The sequence below is a fragment of the Cygnus atratus genome, chromosome 2, assembly GCF_013377495.2.
Source record: "Cygnus atratus isolate AKBS03 ecotype Queensland, Australia chromosome 2, CAtr_DNAZoo_HiC_assembly, whole genome shotgun sequence".
Classification (NCBI taxonomy): Eukaryota; Metazoa; Chordata; class Aves; order Anseriformes; family Anatidae; genus Cygnus; species Cygnus atratus.
In genome coordinates, this window is record NC_066363.1 from 132,508,521 (window position 1) to 132,531,274 (window position 22,754).

Sequence of the window (22,754 nt, forward strand, 5' to 3'; positions counted from 1 at the left end):
GAAAGAGCAGTCAGGCATTGGAACGGGTTGCCCAAGGAGGTGGTGGAGTCACCGTCCCGGGGGGTGTTCACGGAAAGGTTGGACCTGGTGCTTAGGGACACGGTTTAGTGGGTGATACTGGTGGTAGGGTGATGGTTGGACCAGATAATCTTGGAGGTCTCTTCCAACCTTAACGATTCTATGAAAATGAAATAAATTTATATAAAAAAAAAAAAAGTCATTTTGCGTGGTTTGCACAAAAGCCTCGTGTCCCCAGGCACCTGCAGCACTGGGGCCGGGGCAGCGCGGGGAAGCCCCGGCAGGAGGCGGGCACCCGCCGGGCCCCCCGCCCTGCTGCAGCCCGTGCCCCTCGGGCGGCTCCGACGGGGGCCCCAGGCGAGGGCCGGGGGGGGGGGGGGGGGGCCGGGGCTGGGCTGCGCGGGCGCGGAGCGCTGCGGGCCGCTTATCGGCGGCGGGGCATCGGGGCGTCGCCGCCCGGCGCCTTCAAAGCGGGCGGCGGTGCCGGCGAGGGCGCTGTTGCCGTCCCGTCCCGTCTCGTCTCGTCCCGACCCGAGCCGTGCCGTGCCGTGCCGCCCCGAGGCCGGAGCCATGCTGCACTGGGGCTACGACGAGCACAACGGTAGGGGGGCGGCTGCGCGGAGCCCCCCGCAGGGGGCAGGGGGGCTCCCGTCGGGGCGACCCCGGTCGTCGCGGGGGTCGGCTCCGCTACCGGAGCCGTCTCGGGCAGCCCCGTGTGAGCGCTGCCGGGAGCTGGAGGTGCCGCCGGGGCTCCCCTCCGACGGGGCGGGCGGGATTTGGGGTGGGAGCGATGCGAGCAGCATCCCCTGCGAGCGAGGGGGCGGCGCGGGGCTGGAAGGCAGGGGCTGGCCCGGTCCTCCCGGGGTTGCCGGTGCCTCGTCCGCTGGGGCAGCCGCGGGCACGTAGTTTTGTTAGCGGGTCTTTTTCGGACACACGCCGGTCCGGGGTCACCCCACCGGTGATGTCCCTCTCCTGTCCCGCGGTGGGAAGCGTCGGGATCGGTCCTCTGAGTGCGTAACCGCGCAGCAAAGAGGAGATAGATCCCTTTGGATCTTGGTTATTTCTTGGTTTCCTTCATCTTCTCGGCCTTTGAAGTCCCCAAATGGGCTCATCAGTAGGCTTAAAGGCTTTTCCTCTGTTTTGCATCGTAAGTCATGCAAATGCTGCTCCGGTGTGCAGACTGGCTCCCGATTCATGCAAGCAGAAATAAAGGCACTTCTGCAAGCTGGAGTCAGTCTGGATCACACACGTGGAATAACTTGTGTTGTCTGTTTTATTACGCAGAGAAATAAAACTCTGCGTGTAGTAAAAGGTGAAAAAGTATGTCTGTATTTACACATACTCGTGCCCGTAGGAGTACACTTCATTAGTATCATCACTTGGAGTCTGGAGCACTGCTTGCACAAGTGCTGCCTTTCCTTTCTGGTCTTTTTGCTCAATCTTTTCTTGGATGGATGTACTTTTCCTGAAAAACTGGGTGGTGGTGGTGGATAACAGCGATGTTGCGATGATCAGGCATGTTATCTACAGTTGTGCAGCGTGCTCTGCCCCTCCCCTTAAGACATAAATGGGTCTTGTTTTTTTCTAGTTTGTTTCTCCATATGTTTTCCATGGGCTCTGTGGACTTCACCTGCAGGGTCCAGATAAGAAACCTGCTTTCCTTCCCTTATCCTAGCCCTCCTCCTGTGCTATCCTCAGCTTCTAGGAATGGGAGGGCACCAGAATTTCTATCAGGGTGGCCCTGGACCCTGCTTGAGGCCCCCTCTCTCGTCTACCAAACTCTGTTTACCGGCTGATAACTTACTCGGGGTGGAGTTTGGCTTTCTCTCTCTCCTCCTCCCTCAAAGCCCCCAGCAGCTGCCAGGTGGGGAGCTCCCCATCAGTCCATCCCCTTCCCTTCACCTCTCACAAGAGAATAAAAGGAGAGAGGTTTGGATACCCAACACTTGACTGCTTTTCCCTAGCATCCATTTTATTTCTTAATTCTTTCTCATTTTATGTGTTTAGTTTTTTGGTTTTGCTTGTTTCTTGTTTCGCCGAATAGTGGATGCATGAAATTGCTGTTAATCTTGAAAAATGTTGTTGCCCTGCATGGCCCCAGACAGTTTCCCTGGAACTAAGTTCAGCTTTTGCAACTAAGGAAGTAGCAATGAGTGAAATTAATTGAATTGCATGCAGTCGTATATTCAGGTTGACTTGCTGAAGAGTTGGAAAGACATCTGCATCCATTCTGACATCAGCATTTGGTACTTGCAGTGATAAAAGCACTGTTTTTTTAAACCGGGGAAAAACTCATTTGCCCCTTAGCAATAATAAGTGCAACATAAATCATTTTGTGCATAAAGTAAACTGTCAAATATTACAAATACCCATCTGCATTTATGGTATATCTGTGTAGAACAAGGGCTGACTGGTATGCACAGAATGAAATGTTCCTCACTGCTTTGAAGCATGTATCTCTGAAATGCCAAGAGGCATTATTTTATTTCTATGCAAAACTTTGCCTTTGTTTTCTTGCCTTTATTCTTGCCTCACAGTTTTGATGGTGCTTACATATAGAGGTGTAATACTGAGACCTTGAAAACTGCTTCAGTGTGGCACCATCATGCATGCTTTTCACAGCTGCTTGAGCTTGCAGTGCAGGGGGGGGGACGCTCTCAACCCTCTGCAGAAGCAGATCTCGTACGTAAATGGGAACCACTTTAGTTAGAAGACAAATCGAGAATCAATTGCCTTAAGTTTACTTCTTAATAAATTTAATAGGTTTAATAAATAAGGTTTAATAAATTTTAATAGGTTTAATAAATAAAGTTTAACAAATTTAAGTTTAATAAATTATGTGGAAAGTATGCATATGTATTGTGTTTAACTGCAAACATGTCTCTTGGTCTGTTACGACTCTAATGCTGAGGTATTTTATAAATAAAAAGAGATGAATTCCTTTTCTTTTCTCCCTGAGACTAATTACATAGTTTTGATGTCTGCATTGGAAAACTCCACTTAATTTTACCCATTGTGAATTTTTGATTGTTCTCTCCAGAGCTAATATTTTTAGAAACTAATATGTAACCAAATTACTTGCAAGCCTAACTGTATAAGTTTAAGCATTTCATATACGACAAACTGGGCAACGGATCCTCTTTAGAATTGAGGATGTGCTCCTGAAAAGATCAGACCATGCTAAACCAATAAAATTTCTGCATATAATACCAAACTGTCAAAAAAAAATATTAATAATTCACTTTATTGTCTGTATATACTACATTTATGCAAGTATAGAGGCTCACTGCAACCAAACAGTATCCTGCAATGCCTCCGCTACGCTTGTTTCAAGTTAGTCCAGCCTTTTGATGAAACTCATCACCTTTAACTTCAGCTGGATAAAAGCACTGCAGTTAGATGCTACAGTAGGCTGCATTTCCTGACAAATTCATAACTGCCTTCATTATGAGATCTGGCTCATAAATTGATGTGTGCAATGCTGGTGAGTGCCATAAGTCAAATATAAAGTGACAGAGCCGTGCATCACATTAGGTAGTGGTGTCTGTAAAATAAAGTGTGCAAAATAAAAGTATGCAATCTTCAGAGCAGATGGTCCAGGTTTTTGTCTTAAATCTTGGCTACAGTGGCTTTGATTGTTGAGAGTTACTAGCTAGCCTCCTCTAGCAAAAGAGCATTTTTCCATCAACAAGAGGAAACTTCGTAAGTTCCTTCAGTAAATTAAAAAATGAACATCATGTCTGTTGTCTTCCAACAGTAATGACTTATTTTCCATCAGACATACACAATGCTTGCTTTGGGATGGGGTCAGTAGTAATGAACAGAGACACAATTTTCATAGCATAGGAAGAGTGGGGTTATTGCAGTAGGGTTGCTGGTAGATAAGCTAGTAAGGAATACCACTTGATAAAACTAGGTGGTGCAAAATGAGCTTAAATTTCTTTTATTTTCCTGTATATTTTGCAAGGACCGATTTCTGGCAGTCTTGTGTTACTGACAGATTCTTAATCACCAAAGTCAAAACAGGATTTTGGATATCTGAGCTAAGGACAAGCAACAAAGCAGGTACAATGTCTTTTTAGTTCATTGTTGAATGATTAGCTAATGTCAGAATCACACGCTCAGGTCCTCTTTTTGTCCCACTTATATTACTTATGAATGCAAATCACTCATACTATTTGCTGTATGCTAAGCATAGTTATTGCGGAGATGGAGCAATAGGACAAAGTAGTTAACCACATAAATATACTTTGCCTTTTCTCAGGTTAGGGATATCCTAAGCATTAAAATGAAATAGCAATATGATTTTTCTAAGCACGTTAAATCTTAGCAGTTAGGTATAAATGATGAAGTAGTGAGTGTTTCTTTAATGAATAAAATTGTGCATTTTGTCTCCAACTAGAAGGTACTAGGATCTAAACAGAATTAAGTTTATATCACTTGCTAAACTGAATTTAATTAAAATATTGTATGGCTTTGACCATCATGTGTGAAGTGAGAAGAATTAAGTTTAAGCAACTTTATATTTCAAACCAGGAGGATTTTTACCTTCTGCCTTAGAAGTGGTTTGACTAATGGGTTTAGTTAATGAAGTCATTAGCAAAATTACGTTTTAACAAATTCAAGACCCAAAGCCCTTGTTCTACCTGAAGATGTAGCTGGTCTTTCCGAGCTACTCCTTCCCTCTTGCATTTTTTGGTGCTGCTCGGGGGCCAGCCCGGCCGTGCCCAGGTGGCTCTGCAGGCTGCTCCCCCTCGGCCCTCCCTGATTTACTGCGGGGCGCCAGGGCTGTTTTAGCACCTGCGAATTTCTGAGCTATGTTCACTGCTATTGAAGTCAAGGAAAGAAAGCTATCTGACTGCTTTTGATGTTAGGCTATTAATCACAGCATACTACATTCTACTCCTTTTTTGTCATTGTGTTTATTTAAGTGATGAGACATCCAGAAAGATCCAAAACAACAGGCTGGTTTTTAAACTGAGATCAGTTACCTTCCGTATAGGGAGCAATGAGGATTTCTGGGGGTGCAGATTTTACAAGCTCAGTTCTGATGCTCATATTTGAGTTTTTCTAATATCTAGTCACTCTTAGTTATTATGCTTCTTACCTTTGATAAACACGAGGGAAAAAACAATTCCTATGCTCTTTATAATACTGAGAGGTCATTTGCTCTACAAATTTTCTCCTCCCTTCCCCCTACCCTTTTTCTCCCTTCCACTTCCTTCCTCTCCTTCTCCAGCCCCCCTCCCTCCACACTTTTTCCCGCTTTTACCCCCCCCTTCTCCCTCCTTTAACCCTCCTTTGCCTCCCCCCCCCTTCCACTTTTTCCATCTTTTTTCCCCCCTTTTTCATATTCCCTTCCCGTCTCCTCTTGCCTGGACTACAACTTGTTTGCTGCCTTTACCTGGTAGGACATATTCCCCGAGCAACACATTATTCCCATTTTTTTCTTACAACCTCTTTCCATATTGTTTATTATTCAGATATGGTTCAACTACAGCACATGTGTTCTTATTGAGTTGTGTGTGTGAGGTTCACTTCATACTTCTTATCTGTGAAGCTTTTCTTACTACTTTAGAATGATGTTTGCCATTTTTTCTCACAACTCTATTGCTGATTTACAAAGACAATGCTTGCACGTGTGCACACGTACATATGGAGACATTTTAGTGAGAGGATGGCTGCCTCTCTGCTGGTGTGACAGCTGGTTTGCAGGGCTGATGCGCTGGGAGGAGGTGATCAGTGGGCAGCAATGGTTTGGTTACAGGCACTGCCTTCAGATCCCAGGATTGCCTGCACATCACCTTTTTGTCTTTTTTTTTGATGTCTCCCCATCTCATTCAGCATAGTTGGCAGGAGGATGTGTTCTCAAATCTTTTGCTGCCAGTGACTATGATGTAAAAACCCTTTTGGGTTGGGTGGACATTGGTTGGGTAAGAGGGAATCCCTGAAGACATACTGAGACATGATATCAGGCAAAAATGTCATGTCAAAAATTTAGTGAGGCACAGTGCCTGTTGCTTATGGGATACTTGATTTGAAAGAACACTTGCTGGATATGTCTTGTGCATAGCTGAGTCTTAGTTGTGTGTAATCAAAACTCGGCCTACTGCACATGGCCTGGTTTCAAGGCCAAATACATTTAGATACATTAGGCAAGGTAGGTGAAGGGGTCCCACCAGCTGCTGTTGCAAGGTGGTACAACAAATGTAGCTGGATATTTTGAGCTAGGGTTTTCTGATGCACACATTTTGAATTTATAGGAAGGTAAGCAAGAAAAATTCAAGCAGTCTGTTTTCTCATGAAGCTTCTCTTCCCATGCCTTGCAGGGCCTGCCCACTGGAAGGAGGTTTTTCCTGTCGCTAATGGAGACCGTCAGTCACCCATCGACATCAAAACTGAGGAAACCAAGTATGATCCCTCTCTCCGTCCTTTAAATCCCAATTACGACCCGGCGTCTGCTAAAATCATCCTCAACAACGGGCACTCCACCAGTGTTGAGTTTGATGACACCGTAAACAAATCAGGTTTGTTCCTTTCCTATTGCACCGTGTTTCCTTCCACCATTTCCTGAATGTAGTACAGCCTGGGCCTGTCTCTCTGCCAGCTGTGACCTCCTCATAACCAGTAAGCTCCACTCCTCCAGATGCGAAATTCCCTTTTCCCCAGATTTTCAGCGTGTTGCAATGTGGGGACATAATTCCAGATGAGTCCGAGATTGCGTTTCTCAGGAAGCGCTAGGATTCCCTCTTCACATGGATGGTTTGATCCACCCCAACCAGCTAGATAGTGCCAGCACCCCTGTTTGAACGGTGTTGTGTACCATTTTTCAAATGCTACTCTCTCACTGCAGATGAATCCTTTGTGTCTCATTACAGGTTCATTCCAACCGAATCGCTCAAGTCTCTTACCTGACTTTAGTTGCAGGTTTGGTTATATATTTTTTTTCCTTTTATAATCCATGCCTGGACTTCTTATGTCAGGAAAGAGCCAATACAGAACAAATGAAATACATCCCAAGTGATCCCTTTTCTTCTCTGAAAAGTGTCATTGTCCCAGTCTTTTGTAGGAGTGTGTATCTTCCCTTTTTGCAAGCCGTAATTCTTATTTAGAAGTTCTCTGGTTTAGTGTAGTCTTTGTAATGTTAGTGCCTTCATCTTTAGAAACGTCTCTTGGATGGTAGGAGAGCTAGCACCCCTCCACTGAAACTGCAGGAGTGCAGTTTCTTGAAGCAATAAAATCCTTTTGTGGCTACATGAGGCTTAGCTGAGGATCCAAGCCAATGTGGTGCATTCACAAGAGTTAGAGCCAGAGGGGGACTAATTCATATTCATCCTGTCCATTAGTCCTGAGGACCTATTGGCCGGTAGTGGCTACAGACATAGATGGAGACAACATCATACTTTGCTTTCCTGGACAGTCTTAGTTTAACTCTTGAATTTCCTGTTGATATGTGCAACATGATGTTGCCTGAAAACCACCAGCTGACCGTCAGTGATCTGGTCTGACCTCATGTGTCTCAGAGGCCAAGCGACTTCCCAGAATTAATCTCTGCTTCAAGTCTAGTAGGTGTGGGTGAACTAAAGCACATCTCTTAGAAAAACATACAATCTTGATTTCAAAATTTCCAGCGATGACGAATCTACCACCACCTTTGGTAAGTTTTTCTAATTGTTAATTACCCTCACAATTAAAAAAAAACAAAATCACACTTTATTTCTGGTGTGAGTTGGATCAACTCAGCCTTTAAATTCATTTTCTTAAACAAGCAAACAAACAAAAAGAATATGAGTACAGCAAGAACCTCTTCCACTTTCTAACTCCATCCATGAAGTGATAGGTCCTGATCATATTTCTGTAGGCTAAGATTAGTACCAAAGCAGTGGTAATATGATCTTCTTCCTACTACTTTCCTCAGGCCATATATCCAAGGATAAAGCCCAAGTTACAACAAAGCACTGGCAGCTGTTGATTAGGTAATTAACAAATGTAAACCCCAGTCATTTTCAGGAAACTCCGTGTCTTCTATGTATGAACAATGTTCTTCAGTCGTATGTGCATGGCTTTACATTTTGTCCATTTTCATTCATTACTTACACACACACAAAAAAAAAACCCTTCTGTATCTGTAAACTGAATTATTCATTATTTTCCCTAATATTTGTCACTGACAAACTTTATCAGTAATGTTTTTGTTTTCTTTCAGGTCATTGATCAAAAAATACTGAATTTTCTAGGGCCAAAATTTGGCCTCTGGGGCACCCTTGTGAAGTAAGCACTCCTGCCATATGGTGGTTTTATGAAAAGAAAAAGGAAAAAAAAAAAAAAAAACAAATTAAGTGGTACTATATACATTGGAATCTTTTAATACATTAGTAACTGAATTTAGTGTGAACTATTTCTTTACTTCGACCAGCACTGAAGCTGGGTTGTCAGGCCTGTAACTGCTTGTGTAATTTTTTTTATCCTCTTTGGTACCACTTCAGCTCCATTCCCTGAAATTGGTTTATTAATGTTTCAAATACCTCTTCTTCCCGCTCTTTTCAAACTTTGAGATACTAATGTTTTCTTCAAATAGTTTCTGATTAACTTCTTCCTTAATTGCTGTTTGAATAGAAGATTTTTTACTACCACTGTATGATGACTGACTGTATGACACAAATACATCATCAGGCCATTTTCCACATTTTTCAGCAGAAATTTTTCACTGAGTGCTGCTGATGTATTTCTGCATAATTGTTTCTCCTCAGCCAGTTTGAACACTGATCTTTACACATTTTTAGGATCATTTGCCTACAAGTTCTCCATTCCTGAAAGAAATCATTTATTATAGGAGTGCCACTTCCCCATCCCCTTTGTTCACTAGGTTTATAAACTCTGTAAAAGTGTGGTTTTGAGATAAAGTTTTAAGAAGGTCAAATATTTTTGCCTCCAGTTCCTTTCCATTACCCAGGCTACTTGTGTCAGCAGATAGGCAAGTTAAGGAATTCTTTTTACTGTTACTTTGCTCCTATCAAAACTTAAGTTTTGAATTAAATCTAGAAGAGCTAAAAAATTACTTTTCTTTCCCAGTGTTCTTAATTTAAAAACCATCTGGTTGAACCTCCCATCTTTTCTCCTTAAAATCTCTATAATGGACCAGTAAAACAGCTCAGACTAATCTCCAGACCCTCCAAGGAGGTGTGGATGGAGCAGGGAGAGTGGGGTGATCTGTTTTGCAGTAAGTAAGGAATCTTTCCGAATGTGATTCATGTTCAAGTCTCTGTGCAGACTTGACAGGGATGGTTTGAGTCCGTCCAACAGATTAGAAAAAGATAAGCACTTAAAAAATCAAAAGCTCACCCATATGGGTGCTTAGTTGAAATAAATGGCTAATTAAGTGTCCATAATATTGCACTTGTACAATGGATATATATTTTTTTGTTTAGTATACAATCCTGTTTCTCAGACTTCAGTCTACATAACTGGATCTGGTTGCAAAAGAAGGAAAGAGCCTTGAAAATTTTTATAGTCCAACTACTGTCCTTCAAATTTCAGGGAGGAGAAAAATTTTGTTCACATTTTATTTTTCTGATCCTCCCCTTTATTCATAGAATCTCTATTTAAGCTTCATTTCTCAGTTATTCTTTTAGATACATTCAAGATAGAACACTACTTGCAAAAAAGAAATAGAATCACAGAATCACAGAATGGTTTGTGTTGGAAGGGACCTTAAAGATCATCTGGTTCCAATCCCCCTGCTGTGGGCAGGGACACGTCTTACTAGACCAGGTTGCTCAAAGCCCCATCCAGCCTGGCCTTGAACACTTCCAGGGATGGGGCATCCACAGCTTCTCTGGGCAACTTGTGCCAGTGCCTCACCACCCTCATAGCAAAGAATTTCTTCCCAATATCTAATCTTAATCTACTCTTTTATAGTTTAAAACCATTCCTCCTTGCAATATTTTTCCATCTTTTGAGCAATATCCAGCCCATAGCAAGACACACCTGGTGGTAACCTGGTGGTAACTTTTTAATGGTCAGTAACCCACTAATCTACACATTAGTGCAATTTTGAAAGTCATATCCTGGACAAATGAGGATTTCTATATAATACTTCAAAGAAAGGAGAGCCCATTTGAGCTTTTGAGAAGAAACAGGGCAATATCTGAAGACCAAAGCCTGGTGTGAGTTTAGGATGTGGGCAGCAGCTTCCATTCCTGCAGTGAAACCTCTTCCTTGTGTTTGGGTTTGTAGTGCTGACCGGGGGGCCACTCAGCGGGACCTACAGGCTGCGCCAGATTCACTTCCACTGGGGGTCCAACGACGAAGCCGGCTCTGAGCACGCGGTGGATGGGATGAAATATGCAGCAGAGGTAAGGCTCTGCATGGAGTCATCTGTTCCTCTAAGCTTGTGACTAGCTTTCCGTTGTGAGAATAATTTTGCCGCTCCTCTCCCTGCTTTTCCTTCTCCCCCCATTTTATCAAAAGACAAGCAGTCTTCCTGAAGTGTTTCGCGTTTGGTCCTTTCTGTCTCCTTCGGTGCCTTGGAGTAGTCCAAATGTCCAAAAATATTCAGTCTGGCAGTTTCTGATTCCTCTTTGCAAACAGAAGTAACATGAAGTATTTTGATGAGACTGAGATCTTTAACAGCACGTAGTTCAGACAGTGAAGAGTTTTCTGGGGTTAAAAAGAAGTAAAAAGTATAAGCATAAAAGCTAATGGAAAAATAAAAGACTTGTAATACTAAAGAAGAAAAAAAAGTTGAAATGTATGCACAGTGGTGTGATCAGATTTTGCTGGAAATGCTATAAGAGACAGTGGTCAGAAAAAAAATCAGTTTTCTAACATTAATGGGGAAAAGTGACATTTGCAGTGTTTAAAGGCTTATGTTTTCCACAGGAACCAGGTGAGATGGAATATAAAGAATTAATAGAGGTGCTTTAAAACCATTAAGTGCCAAAACCAAATTTCTAGCTGAGAAAATATATATATGTATACCATCTAAGAAACCAAATGGAAGGAGAAAATATCTGTGAATTTCTAGCCAGTCTAAAAAGCTTTCCGTTGCCTGTTGGTTGGGTAACCCTCCACAAGAAGCTCTCTAGAAGTCATTTTGGCTTTGGGATAAGAAACACAGAATTCAGACCAAGGCTTCTGACCACTGTTCACACAAAAGAAAATACCTCAGAGAGAAACGAAGATGGTTTCAGTTTTCACCTTCATGAGGAAGAAGTAAGATTTCAAGAAAAAACATCAACTATATTGAAGAAAGTAGCGTACAGGTAAAGAAGACTGCAAGGTTCAGCCCCCTAAACCCAGCGGGAAGCAGAAGGCATCCATGACCTCATTCTTTGTGGCAACGTATGGTCTGATCAAGGTCTCCTCTCAAGCTGCAGTGACAGAGCGGTGGTAAGATGGTATATATTCCTTAAAAGAGAAGTCACAAGCCATTGAGAACGGGGCTGTACCCAAAAGTGTTTCACAGCTCTTGTTTCTTTTGAATTTGGGGGGGGTTGGTTTGGGGTTTTTGGCAAAGTGATGAGGGAGTGGGAGGGGGCCTCATTTAGTTGTGGGAATTTTGCTTTTTGTTCTTTGTTGGTTTTTTGCTTTTTTAAAATCCACAATAAAGTCAATTCTGACTGAGAGTATCTGTTTCCTTTCTGTGTATGTAAAAATGTTTTCGTTTAAAAGTTGTTCAACGTAGTTTCTTTGAACCTATAATGATGAGTGGTGCAGGCGCTGAGCTCCAGGATAGTAGTGCGCCCAAGAATGGTTTAGTGGATTCTGTTCTCCTCCTGGTTTAATTAACAATAGTTGTAAGCAACTTTCCTTCATGGATTCTGAAGCTGTGAGCCAGCATGTGTTTCATTGTGTGCATATGTGTATTGTTATTGATTTTAGTGGGATTCCTTACTTGCTGAAAGTAATGTCTTGGCCACTGAGAGCCCAAGTACTCAGCAAACACCCCGTTATGTGTTGTAACACCAAGTAACAGCTCCGTGCTACATATATGGAAAACTGAAGCTCACAGAGGCTAGGCAAAGACGGAGATGTGCAGTCAAAATCTTCACTTTCCTAGGCCTGTATGTCAACCATGTAGTTACGTTGCATCCCATACAAATACTTTAAGTGCCAGCTTTCCTAAACTTCTCTTACTTGGGGGTTTTAAAGTAAAGTGTTGTATTTCAAATGCAAGCCTTTTTTTCAGGGGTTCATCCCAGTTTAGGCCATCAGTGGAGTTGCTTTTTAGCGCTCCTAAGGAGTAAAGTTCAAAGTCTGAAAAGATGGTCATCAATTTTGGAAAAAACAATCCCATGCCCTGCTTCTGAGCCTCTATTTCCTTATCGTAAAACTATGGGTAATAAGATTTACTAATCCACTGAGGGTTTGCGAGAGGAATTAACATTTGTGAAGTACTTAGTCTTAAGCTCTGTGTGAGTGTTTGTGCTCTCTCCAGTTCAGCAGTCGGACCATTCATTGCTCAAGGCTGGGACGTCCTGGTGCTTCCTGAGCTCCCAGCGCAGAGCGTGGGCAGGATTTAGGAAACCTGGCTTAGCAGGAGAGACCAAAGTGGTATGGGGGTAGACCTCATGGTCTTTTCCTTTCTCCACCTGGCTACAAGACAGGTAGCAAGTTATCTACACCCCATCTTGCAGTAAGGTGTCTTCAGCTTCTTAAGAAACTACCATAGGACAGTTCTGGAAAAATACATGTTGGAAATGCAAATGCTCACCTGAGAATATCAAGCCACTTTTAAGTTCCTAGCTACTAGCAATCGTAGAAAACGACATTTGGAAAGTGCCAAAGATGAAATTTTGATAGTCAGCTTAAACTTAACACAGGAAGAGATGTCAGTGCAAGTTTAATGCATGTTCCTCTGCCCATTTTCTAGCTATTTATACGGCTGATTTTCTGAAAACTTAATTAAGGAAAAAGAGGAGCAAAATACTAATGACATGTTCATGTTTTTCAATCACATCTTAAAATCAGCTGTACTAGAAATAGGTTTAAAACCTTAGCTTTAGTTACATAACCATTGCCTTAGCCTCTCTATTCACAACCTGGGGACCCGACAGCAGTTTGCTAGACACAGTGGTGTGCTGATCATTGCTAAATTTTGAATAATTCCTGCCACTGGCAATGCTGTTGCCATTTGCGTGAACTATATGATTACCAATTTCAATAAATACTTGCAATTAGAAAACTGAATGGCTCTGAATACAAATAAGCAAAGTAGAGTGTCAACACCATAAAAAGTTCTAGTATTAATTTATGACTCTTTCAGTTCAGCGAGAGTTGATGCTGTCTGTGCCTCTTGCTTTTCAGCTTCATGTGGTTCACTGGAATGCAGAAAAATATTCCAGTTTTGTTGAGGCAGCTCGTCAGTCAGATGGATTGGCAGTCATGGCTGTATTTCTGAAGGTAAGAAAAAAATGCTTCAACCCCCAAATAAATCTAAGTATGAACCCAAAGGCATATGATAATATAATTATTGTTAAAGAGATGTTTGTTTTGTATGGGCATTAAATCATAGCGTTTCCTTCATAATACACAAAGTATTATTTACTTTCCAATATAGAAAGCTGTACTTCCTTTAAGATTAGAAATAGATTAATAGGTTTTCAGGACAGTGAGACTCTTCAGTTGGCCTAGTCTGCCCTCCTGTACAATGTAAGATGTGGAATATAATTTAGCTGCCCCTATTGTAGATCCCAGTAACTTGTGCTTGCCTAACATGTTTCTTTAAGAGGGTGATTTAATTTGGTTCAAATGCTTCTTTAAATATTTGTTTCTGCACTGATAGTTTCTTCTGAAAAATAATTGAACAAATGAACAAAAATAAAATAAAATAAAATGGAGAATTTCCTTCTGATTGTTCTATACATCTTTGCCTCTCGCACATATTCTAAGATGAAATTCAACCCTTGCAACAGCTTCATTGGCTTCTGCATGAAGAAACAGATGGAAAAGGCACACCATCCACAACAAAGGATAGGGCTTTCATCAAATCCATGGTTTGTGCCTGGTGACTTCAGTTTCCTGGGGACAGGTGGTCCTGTGGGGCAGCTAGTGCTGGTGCTGGCTCTGGTACAGTCAGTGAGCAATTACATGCAGCAGTTGCAAAGAACTGCTGTAGTAACTCTGTCTTTCCTTGAATCATTATAATGTAAACTGGAAAGTTTCACTGGATTTCTTAGCACACAATTTCTGCTCAGCATGTGTAACAACGTTTCTAAATTTCTTGCTGTTCTGAGCAATTCCAACTACTGATATAAGCCTGAAACCTTAAAGTTTCTCCATATATAAAAAAATGCTTTAATGTCCCTGCAATGTAAATTTTGTGGGTCTTTTGTAGCTTAAATAGTTACTATGATTGGCCAGAGATAAATACTGTGAGCAAGGGAGTGGATCTTTTCTGAATCCAGTCTCTAAGAGTCAGCTAGTCAAAGCCTCATTCTTGCAAAATCCATCAGATCTCACAGTCACTTAAGTAAAGCTATATAAAAGTGTTTCAGTACATTTGCTTTCTGATCATTTATTTTTGCAAATTTTCTCCATAGCTCAAGTATTACTTTTTTTATCTCCCTTGTTTAATAGATTGGTGAATGCAACCCTCAGCTGAAGAAGATTACTGACCGCCTGGACACCATCAGAATCAAGGTGAACAAGTGCTTCTAAATTACTCCTGATATTGATGGTTGCTTTAGTTTTGTTTTTGGTAACCTGGCTGCTAATCCCTTCACCTTCAAGTTCCCTACTCCTTACTGTCATAGCTATTCATATCTAACTCTGACTTGGGACAGCTTAGGAAATTTCTTGCTAGGTAGACTTGAAAACCAGTAGACAAAGAATATTTTTACACAGTCAGAGATCGGAGGGAAAGACACGGAATGTAGTCTTTGACTAGCCCATTGCTATGAGAATATTAACAGGAAAGGAATATGCATCATGGGAAGCTGTGAAAAAGGAGGAAGGAAAAGTTTCCTCCCCTATTTTGCTGAGGTACAGGGTGAGAAATAAGCTATTGTTTGTGTTAAAGAAATCAGCCAGGCTTGCAGCAGCTCATTTCATGCAGGCATCTCTGGCCTGGTAGCCCAAACAGGGAGAAGTAGTAGTAAGCCTGGGAAGAGTGAGCGGGGGGTAACAGAGTAACCTGTGGGGTTACTCTGCCAGCCCCATGAAGAACACATTGGATGTCTAACATTTTCTCACCTCTTCCTCAAAACTCCATCCTGCAGTCATTTGCAGCTATGGGGATTCTATGCTAACGTGACTCCTTTGATGGTGTCCTTCTAGCATCAAGGACACAGGTAGCAAAGCTGTCACAGAAGTAGGACCTCATCTGAAAGGCATTCTCTCACATGCTGTGATCATTCAGGGTGCAGCCAGCCCACCCCATAATGGTGAAGCTCTGCCCCTTTGGCATGATTTAACTTGGGCTCTTGCTTTTAAATATTACTTGTTTCTTTTTATTTTTATTTTTTCTTTTTTAATTGTTAATGAATGTAAGGCACTAATGATCTTGTAAAAGAAGTAATTTGCTAAATATATTTAATCTAGAACCACAATGAGCTTCTTTTTAATTTCCAGGGTAAAAGAGCACTATTCACAAACTTCGATCCTAGCTGTCTGCTTCCCAAATCCCTGGACTACTGGACTTACTTTGGCTCTCTCACTGTTCCACCTCTCCTTGAAAGTGTCATCTGGATTGTTCTGAGAGAGCCCATAAGTGTTTGTTCCGAACAGGTGCATTTTGATTTTTAACTGCTGTAGAAATTTGCTTTTGTAAGACCTCAAATTGTAAATGCCACCAAAAGAACATATTTTATGCAGACCTTGACATTGAATACCTTGTCAAATTTTCAAAGGACAAAATGTGTCTATCAAATTTATCATGACTTCTTGTTGCCTTTCTTTGTGTAACAGCTATTGATTATCCATTTTTTAAAAAGAACCAACATATTCTAAAAACTAGAGTCTACTTAGATGACTTACGAAACTTCACATTATATTTATATATATTAATGTTGCAACAGTGACACCCAGTGGGCTGATCATCTTTGCTGTAAAGTGTTTCTCCCAGTGAAGAGGTGCTGAAGTGTATCAGAGTATAGCAGCTTTAATCTTGGAAGCTGATAATAAGTACATCACCTGTGATATGGTATCCATATGCTGGCCTCACTGTAAATCTCAGGACTTTTGCACCACAGCATTTGTCAAGTTCATGGTCAATATTACAAATACTTCAGTAAACTTCAAAACATTAGGCCATATAGTCAGCAAAACTGGTGATTTCTATCTTTGCACAAGATCTTGAAATAGTTCACTGAAAGATATGCTTGTTAGACATGCAATCAGACATCAAATTCTGTTTTTAACTGATTTTAAATTATGTATTCAGTCAGTGCTTCCATTTTTCTCATCTGTATCTCTTCCCTACTCCCTCCAGTATGGTCTTGTAGAAGTTGCTGCAATGCATATGTATCTAGGTTTGAAAATTTGCATTAAGATATGAATTTCCCAAATACAATCCATTGTTCAGGTCAAAAGGTTCTTACTTGGGGTAATCTAAAATTAATATAGTCTAAAATATTGAGCATTGTATACATACACCCATGTGTAACTGCTTCAGAGGACACAGTATTGGAAAGGATGCAAAATACAGTCATTCTTTACTATTTCAAAAATAGTAGCTATATCTTATGCATTAAAGTATAAATGTGCTATATTCATATAAATATAAGCTTGCATAGAGTTAAAAGTATTTGTTTTTAGTAATGTTTGCCATTGTGATTCATACCATGACTCATACTGTTTGTCCATTTATTTTTATTTCTCAAATGTGTATTTCTTTGGAACTTTATAGTTTACTTCCCACTTTTTGGTGCACTTTTCAGATTGAAAGAAGTGAAAAATAAATTTTAAATTTTTAGAAACTTACAAGGAACCCGAGTGACATAGAATTATGAATATTAGCTGTAGAGTGGGGTGGAGGAAGATAAGATTAACCTTTTTTGCCCTTAATGCAGTTAAGATGCAATGTGCCATACAACTCAGCGCACTATTAAAATGAAATTATTTTTGTGCTATCCTGCCCTTGGTAATGAAGAAAGAAAGTTGGTATATAGAAAAAGGAAATATTGGAAATATTAGAAATTAGACAAAATACTAGCTTCAGATCCTAATTCAGACTTCAATTTCCCAGCGTTTAGACATGGAATTCTGACCTGGGTTTCTGCTGAGATCAGATTAAGCAGAGAAGCTTATGCCTAGATGGAAATAACTGCCTGTTCTGTCTCCACTATAGGAAACAAATAATCCTTACATTTTACCCTTCATTCTGACATGTATCAGGTGGTTTTCTCATGAGTCATTGTTTTACATTTATGAGGACAGAAATGGTGGAATTGCCATTCCACACATGCCGTAGAAAAATACACTTCCATTCTGCCCAGTGTAAAACATGTGAGAAGTATCTTTAGTTTTTACTGCATGTTTTTTCATCAGTGTGAGCACCAGGGTTTCCTGCTGAACCTTCTCTCTTAATTGCAGCTGGCCAAATTCCGCAGCCTGCTGAGCACTGCTGAAGATGAGGTCGCTTGCTGCTTGCTGCGAAACTATCGGCCTCCCCAGCCTCTAAAGGGACGAGAAGTCAGAAGGAATTGAAGGAGTAAAGCAAGAATAGGCCACCTCTGACACCAAAGGCTGAATTAATTTTAATAGTTATATACTTTGTGATTTTTTTTTTTGTGAGTTGTTATAACAAATAGGTGTTGTTTAATTGTTGGTTACTATGCAGTCATTTCTCACAGACAAGCATGTCCTGAGTCTTTGTAGTTTCATCAATGATGTCAACAGGTCTGAATGTGTTTGTGTGCATGGGTATGGGAGCATAGAGGTGCCGGTGTTACATGCGCAGAGGGTTATCATAAGGGTTAGATGTGGTGAAGGAGTTGTGCAGAATTTGGCACCAAATTAGGATGGCATATCACTAAGAGGATCCCTCGTATTAAAGCATGTTCTGGGATTATTCTTGTGGTATCTAACATAACATTTAGCTTCTCTGTAAGACTTTGTACTGTAGTTCTCATGAGAAAAACATTTCAAGGCTGACGTAATTTCATTGCTGACTTCTGTGATATCATACTAACCTTCCTACAAAAAGCAGCAGTGACTAACAGCATTTAGGTAAAACATATCTATATGATTCTTTTATTCTGACTGCTTCAGAGCAGTTACGATGTACTGATCAAACATCTTTTTTAAAAAAAGTTAGGATTTTGTGTATTGTGGGATCATGTCAGGTGGATTAGGTATTAGTGAATTCTGCCACATATAGTGGTGAGTGTCCTTAACCTTGAAAAATGCAAGGTGGAAGGTCACAGAAGGATCTGTCAGTTCATGCCTAAATCCAGTCTGTTGCGTCTATGATGAACTATAAGGGACTGTAGCAATATATCCATGTAGCATCAAACTCCTACTGCTTCAACGAGTACTCAGGAGACCGGGACAGCTCTTGCTTTAGACTGGTTCACACAAGACACCCCGAGTTGTGCTTGGAGCACAGCATTGCTTGGGTACATAACATCTCCTAGGTACCTGCTGAAGTTCTGCTGACATAGCAGAACTTGAGTGGTTGCATTTCTATTCCGAGACCAAAGATAGCATTTAGAGCAAGCCAAAGAAATCAGAATCAAGTCAGTATCTAATAAAAGATGAGTCCATAATAGCAACTTGAATGTCTGTCATTATGGATTGACCTGAGCCTGTGTTTCTCTCAGGAGCTTTTGTTATTTGAATGTAATTATTCGTTTCAAGCCAAACTTATTTTTATTATTTTTAATGAACTTGCTGTAGGATGTAGCTTAGTATAGGTAGATTACCTTAAGACTGTGATAATTAATGAAAAACAGTGGTACCTGAGAGAGGTGGAAAGTGGTTTCATGGACAGGGACTGCCACTGGTCTCTGTAGTACCTCTGACCTCATCTTCCATGACTGCTCTCCATGAATTTGTTTTTTCATAGGTTTTATATGCTGTGCCTCTTGCCTCAACAGGTCTTTTTATCTTAGATGTACAAATATGAGGGAAATCACTAACAGAATTGACTTTATATACCTTCTTTTAACTGAATAAAGTAGATAGTCATAGATATTTTAGCTTAGTTGAAGATAGGTAGATTTTTTTTTTTTGTCCTCTCCTCCCCAGACTACAGGTACTATTGCTGCAAGGCCTCTCAGTGCCTTCTGAATGTTTTCTGAAGGAATGAACACAAATAGACTATGGGAAAAATAAAAGGCATTTGGCAGAAACAGGTACAAGTATTAAACAAAAGGGAAAAACCTGCCAGCACTTTTTGTTTCCTGGCATGGGGAGAAGAAAGCAGCTGAAAGGACCCAGGCTGCTTCTTTCTGAATAAGGACGTCTGCAAGGTGTGAATGGAGAGAGCGCGAGTGTGTTGTGTGTTTTCACACCCTTTTTTAGATTTAGTGTTGGATCTGATATATTTTGCCAATCATGTAAGTAGCTGCAGAAAATGAATAAATTGTTTATAAATTGCACGAAGGTTATAAAATTTATTTGCCTGAGAAGATAAAGTAATAAGGCTACTGCTTCATATCAGAAACAAAACTTTTACGTGTTTTTTTACGTATTGAAAAAACAGTGGAGTTGATCCAGTGGTTTGGTATTTATGAGGATTTTATCAAAATAAAAAAAATGGATTTTATGAATGTGTCTTGTATTTTCTATCAAAGACATTAAAGTTTTACAGAGCAGCCTGCAGTTTTTTAACTGCAGATCTAGTTTTGGAAAATACTTGGAAGATGTCATCCCTCCTTTGAAATCTATCTTTGAGCAGTCTAGTGTTAGGTATCTTTTTATGTTCCAAGTAAAGTGTCTTTGGCAGTGGTAAGACATTCAATCAATTGTACTTAGAGTTTCTAACTATTTATATAGAGTTTTGCAAATAAGTTTTAGAGGAAGACATTATTCATGGTAATTCTAATGTGGGGATGCTGTGTTTGCATTAGTCTGACCTAGCACAGTTCTACGTCTGGGCTAAAAGCTGGTGACATTTGAAAAGACAAGAAATTCTCAATTGACTGAAATCCATTGGGAACAGCTTCCCAGAATTATCCTTCTGCTGTGACTTCCAGGTCAGAGCACGGACCCAGTCTCAGCACTGAGCATGCTGAGCATACTGGGTTGCATCCCCAGTCACTAACTCAACACTCAACCTGCACTGAGTCTCTACCAGACCACTAGCCGTGTGCTCCCAGGGAGTCAAGTCTCAAGTGTGGGTTCTATGCTGTTGTAACATGATTTTAGAGCAGACAATGCTAAAATATGTCATGGCCCCTGACCCCCCGCTTCTTCCCCCAACTGCAGGTCTCTTTGATCAACTAGTTACCCTCTGACACACTTGGATCCTTTATACAAGGAAGAATGCAATGCTCAATGACCAAAAAAATATATAGGGCATTTGCTGAAAAGAGTGTCTGTCAAGAGTTGTATACAGCTGGATGACTGGCCACCCATAAACTTATTCTCAGAATTACATAAATTGTAGTAGATCCTTGGGGTCAACTCTGCTGTTTTTGGCACAGGAAGGAAGCAGTGCACTCTGCTGTTTATAGCCTTTGCAAGTCGTGCTCGTGATGTCTTTCATGTTACAAAGGCAGAGTTTAAAAACAGCTGATATTTTTCTTTATAGTGAAGTAAAAACCTGGGAAGTATGCTGTCTTTCCTTCTGAAGAACAGGGGCCTGAAGATGAAGCAGACAACTGCTACCATACACCTATTTGCTCTGCCACTGCAGAGATTTCTCTCTGCACTGTGTTAACAAACAGATCTTTGCTGGCCTTCCACATATGAACTGGGACCTAAAAAAATCAAAGAATCAATTCCAGAGGAAAAAAAAAAAGTTTTCCAGATATTTGATTTTAAAATAACTTTACCGAAAGAAGTAGAACATGGGACATGAATAAAGTAATGTAATAGAGATATGTAATACATTTTTAATAGACGTAATAGAAAGGAAATCCAAGATCCATATTCTTGTAAACTTTAGGTGGGTATGAAGCAGACCATTAGAGATAAATCTTGCCTATCCTTCAGATGTTAAAAGTTGCACATATTTGAGGAACCTATAGCACCTGCAAGTTGCAGCATCTGTATAATTGTCAGAAGAATGCTGCTCTAGAGCAGTTTGTTTCTTTTGTGATGTATTAAATAGTATAAAAAAAGCATTGTGGCAATCATCCCACAGAAATCTGGTAGAATTTTATTTCATCCAACTCTCTCTGCATTAAGATCATCTGCTTGTTTTTCATACTAAGTATTTTCACTGTTTGTACAGATCTAGCCTAATAGAATTTTGGTCCATGACTCAATTTCTTAGATAATGTCAAGTCTATACTTTTTATTCATGAGGTTCTTCCTTTATGAAAAGATGGCCTTTTCTGGATGTCTGCAATTTTGGTGAGACAGGTGATAACACTGCAGTGCATAAATAAAACGTTTCTAAATTAGTGTTGTGTTTCCAATTTCCATCAACCTCATCATCATTCATGCAGAGTAAAGTGTTTCATTGTGGTGAACCATTTCCATGTGCAATCTTTTTGACTTCATTTGTGCAGCAGAAATTGGCGACAGCAGACTTCTCCGAAAGGAGTGTACCTGACTCTCCTAGGAAAAAGAAGATTCTCTGCTTCCACATAACAGAACTGACATGCTGCAGAGACAATTCCTGTGTCAATTCTATTTTATCAAATTTCACCCAAATACTTGGGTGGATACATTTGAATAATTCGGAAATGATCCTGACACTTTTGTTTTTCAAATGTAAATCATAAAGGTCACATGGAACAAAAAGATGACGTACTTTTTGTGAAGATCTGATTTAGATTTTTTACTGTGTCTCTGATTTGAAAATATTTTGAATAAAGCACTATGCCAACATGTTGCTTTTGATTTTTCTCTTGTTTACAGTTGCACAAACAGACTGAAATATATTCTCAGTGGAATTAAAAACAAAACAAACAAAAAAACAACACTTTGGCCTTTTTGCGGAAAACAAGGCACTACAACATCCTTGCTGGTCAAAACATTTTTTTCAGAGAGTCTGGTTTTTGATTTCCGTTTTCCTTTTGTCCTATTCAAACTCCAGCTTCTTATGTATTTTGTGATTTCATGAGTAAAATGTTTACCTGGAAATCACTAATGATCTAAGTATACAAACTTACATTTCAAAATTGTTTTAAAATTCACATCGTAATACCAAAAAACAGGGACCCGGGTATGAATAATCAAAAGAATGCTGTGTCCCCAGGTCTGCAGAACCCAAGAAATTGCTGAAGATGTTTTAAATAGTATTTTTGTTACCTGTTTCATTGCAAATATAACTAAGGACAAATTATTACAGGTATTGTGACATCAAACTAACTGTACGAGAGTTGTAGTACCACATTATTCAACAACAGATTCAATTTTGAAGTCTGCTAAAGATGTCTTCAGAGACTAGCCAAGGAACTTCTAGCCTGATGTCCCCAAAAAAGATTTCAGCATTTCAAAATAGAATCATAGAATCATAGAATATCCCGAGTTGGAAGGGACCCATAAGGATCATCAAGTCCAACTCCTGGCACCGCACAGGTCTGCCCAAAAGTTTAGACCATGTGACTCAGTGCACAGTCCAATCTCTTCTTAAATTCAGACAGGCTTGGTGCAGTGACTACTACCCTGGGGAGCCT

At 40.5% G+C, this 22,754-nt stretch overlaps 1 protein-coding gene across 1 annotated transcript; it reads left to right on the forward strand.

Annotated features, from left to right (window-relative positions):
• Positions 1 to 588: 588 nt before the first annotated feature.
• On the forward strand, positions 589 to 17,667 carry LOC118247909 (carbonic anhydrase 13-like). The gene is made up of 7 exons (XM_035546333.1): positions 589 to 619; positions 6,348 to 6,545; positions 10,255 to 10,373; positions 13,327 to 13,422; positions 14,599 to 14,661; positions 15,592 to 15,747; positions 17,554 to 17,667. Exons 1-7 carry the CDS (start codon positions 589 to 591, stop codon positions 17,665 to 17,667), a joined length of 777 nt encoding a protein of 258 aa, XP_035402226.1.
• Positions 17,668 to 22,754: the final 5,087 nt, after the last annotated feature.